Source organism: Malus sylvestris, chromosome 4 (genome assembly GCF_916048215.2).
Source record: "Malus sylvestris chromosome 4, drMalSylv7.2, whole genome shotgun sequence".
NCBI lineage: Eukaryota > Viridiplantae > Streptophyta > Magnoliopsida > Rosales > Rosaceae > Malus > Malus sylvestris.
This window is the reverse complement of record NC_062263.1, coordinates 3,392,460-3,395,797: the sequence shown is the minus strand read 5'-3', so window position 1 is coordinate 3,395,797 and position 3,338 is coordinate 3,392,460. Positions and strand designations below refer to the sequence as shown.

General features: G+C 38.9%; 1 protein-coding gene across 1 annotated transcript; it reads right to left on the bottom strand.

The window, feature by feature from the left end:
* Positions 1–1,159: 1,159 nt before the first annotated feature.
* On the bottom strand, positions 1,160–2,904 carry LOC126617965 (galactolipase DONGLE, chloroplastic). Its single transcript, XM_050286050.1, has one exon. The coding sequence runs from the start codon at positions 2,819–2,821 to the stop codon at positions 1,409–1,411; it is 1,413 nt and encodes a 470-aa protein (XP_050142007.1). The 5' UTR covers positions 2,822–2,904; the 3' UTR covers positions 1,160–1,408.
* Positions 2,905–3,338: the final 434 nt, after the last annotated feature.

Genomic DNA, 3,338 nt, shown 5'->3' with positions numbered 1-3,338 from the left:
CTCAAATATTACTCGTCTCGCGTTTTTAGATGCAAATGCACTTATTAGGTTTACATAATCTAATTTTTCAACCAATTCAAACCGAAAGAGAAGTCCCTACCCAGTACGCCAAATTCCAATCATTTTTCTATTGTTACAACATTACTTGTTACATTCAATAAATGAATGAATGGTTGAATTACAGAGACAACATCTTACAGCTAGGGAAAATACTATAGTGAAGATGATAGTAATTTTCGTATACGCGCCTAGGCAGACGAGGTGGATTTGAATAATTTATTATATATTATATAAACTAATTAATCTGAACATTAAATAATGTCATTTTTCAAAAAGGTGAGTTTTAGCCTTTTAAGTACATAATAAAGATATATATGGTGTGATATTAAAATAGCGTAATAAAATCCCATACAAATAAACATAAATGTGATATTTAAGAGAGAAGCAAAAAAGTAAAAATAAGATGGTGGAGATTATTTAAAAGGAACAAGACGTGCATCTATAAAAAAAGATAGTGGGATCATCTTAAGTAAAATCGTGCAATTAAAATGATGTTGGGAATACGGTTGTCTTCTTCCTCGCGCGAGGCCAACCCTGCAACAAAAGATTTCCAGATTCCAGCGTTTACATATAAGCCTACATAGCTCCCGTCCATCCCCGTCTAGACCTACCTAGCTCCGCCTAAAAATTGGGGGCCCTAGGCGGACGCCTACTCCGGCTACCCTCAGGGCCGACCCTGGGATTACTGAACCTTATTCTAGGGAGTACCCCGAACAATAGAACCTTTTCAACCATTCTTCCAAAAAGTTCTTCTTAAGAAGGGATCATATATAACGCATTTTGACATTAGTTTTTGTCGGCCAATTTCATAATGTTTTTAATGATCCAATGGGTTAACTTTTATGTTTTATTTCAAAGACCACGTCTAAAAAAAATCACCCAAATCCAAAATCATATGATTGTTGGATTAATTTAGTTTTTCTTTGTAAAACTATATTTGTCCATTTTCTTCACTCCAAATGAATGTCTTAATGGTTTTGGATTTGTCTAATTTTTTTGTAAGGATGTTCTAAGAATAATGTACTATAATATATATAGTTCAAATCGTTGAAATACATTTTGAAGTGGATTCTACAAAATAAGTGTCAAAAAGCGTATGTTCATGGATGCTAACCCTATATATATTCATATAGTAGTTTCATTTGATAAATCATATAGTAGTTTCATTTGATAGCAAAACTTTTAACCTCTTGATCGATTTCTTTCCAGAGGTTATCAACTATTTCCTAATGTACAAGCTTATGCATTAGATCATGACTATTCTAATCACAAACCCCTTCCTAAACAAAAATTACAAGGGTGGGGATGAAGTTGGTATACATATAAATACCCTAAACTTTATGAACAATTATGTTCTTTGCGATTGAACCTGAAGGTTCACCATGTTGCTGGTGGGACTACTAGCAGAAGCACTTCTCCATGGGATCGGCAGCTGCATGTTGAGATTTCGAGCACTCATATCCATTTTCAAGAGCAGTTCTCTAGCTCTGTTCATCAAATCCGCTCCCTCCTTTTGAATCTGGACTCTCTTTGGACATTTGAGCAAGCTAATATAAGTCCCCAAGTCATGAACACATGAAGGGTTTTGCATGTTGAAGAAATCAAGTACTAGTTCAACTCCCACATGTGCATAACACGAGCAACTCCATGGGAACTCAAATGACCCCTCACCTGCCAAAACCCTAAAATTTTCATGATTGAAAACAACCCCAGGCATCTTGGTAATGGGGTCATTCACATTAACTATTCTCAACGCCTTCACACCCAATTCCTCACACCTTTGCTTGAACCCCGAGTTTCCAACCCTTGGGCCTCCGAACGAGAACACTGTAATCGGTGTTTTCGTTCCGGAATTATCTCGGTTTAACCCGAGCTCTGCGATGTCATAACCAAGAAGAAGAGCCAATGAACTCCCCATACTATGTCCTGCCATAGTTATGCTTAACTTCTCACCTTTGTACTTGTTTAGCAACCTCGACACCTCCGAAAGAAGCTGTTCCCGGCAACTTCCTAGTCCAAACTTGCTTTGGCTTTCATCTGACGTGTACAAGCTCAAAAACCCAGATTCCACTTTTACATCATTTCTTGGATTATGAGGATCGAGCCTTGCGGGAGTGAGTGAGCTCATTAGGTTTGCAACCCACTCAGGGTTTGTAACAGTGCCTCTGAAGGTAACAATAATATCTCTTCTTCCAAGCCTCTTAACCGCATCATCTGATGAGACGGCGACATATCCAATCCAACGGCCGCACGACTCTCCATTTTGGATTGGGATCTTGATGTCTGGAGTGGCGTAGATGTACTTGGTGACTTCATAACCGCAATTTTCCATTCCAACCTCTCTGAACATGTTTTTCTTTCCGTATTTGCAATTGAGGTAGCGTTTGGAGTTGGGGTCGAGATCAAAGCCCTTGTAACACGCTGTGACAAAGTCTCCGTATCTAATGATCTCTTGCCGGAGAAGTGGGTGCAATGGTTCCACCAGGTTTTCCCAGTTGTTTGATCCTTGTATTTCTCTCCATTGATCAGCCAAACTAGTGCTAGAGCTGGTATTGTTAATATTGGCTCCAGTAGTATTTCTTGTTACCACTTCAGCGACTGCTGCTGCGGACATAGCAACTGCGTGTCTCGTGGCAGCTGCCACTTCAGTTTTTTTTGCCAGACAAATTTGCCCAAAAGTAACCGAGCGTATCCCAATGTTTTTGGGAAACGTCACATGTTGGTTCATGTTTGTGGTAGGCATTTGAATCATGGAAGCCATTTCTATAGCTCTACTTCAAAGAATTAGAGAGCTATAGCGAGAGAGAGAGAGAGAGAGAGAGAGAGGAAGAGAGAGTGGCTGGCTGAATTATGTTGTGGGATGAGAGGCAGAGGTATATATACAAATGGAGAGAGAGAGAGAGAGGTTATGGAGGAGGAGGAGCTGAGAGGGGATGTGTGATAAACTTGTGTCATGTGGGTCATAAGAAAATAATAGTGAAAGAAAAGTAAAAGCATGTTTGGCGAGTATTTGACTGGGAACATCAAAATTCCCAAGGGCTTAATTTAAGTGGTCGGTTGGATTTTAAGGCCACGTACACTCTGTTTCTCTGTTGCGGCTATGTTAGAAAAAGAGCCCTTTCTTTTATTTTTAGCTGGTTCCCTTGATGTTGACTTCAAAGTTTCAAATATATGGAGTTTTTCTTTTTCTTTTTCTCTTTATTTTTTGGCCGGAAAAAGCAATGTACATATAAATTGACACTAAGGTCAAATCGTGTCATATCATGTTTAGGTTATGT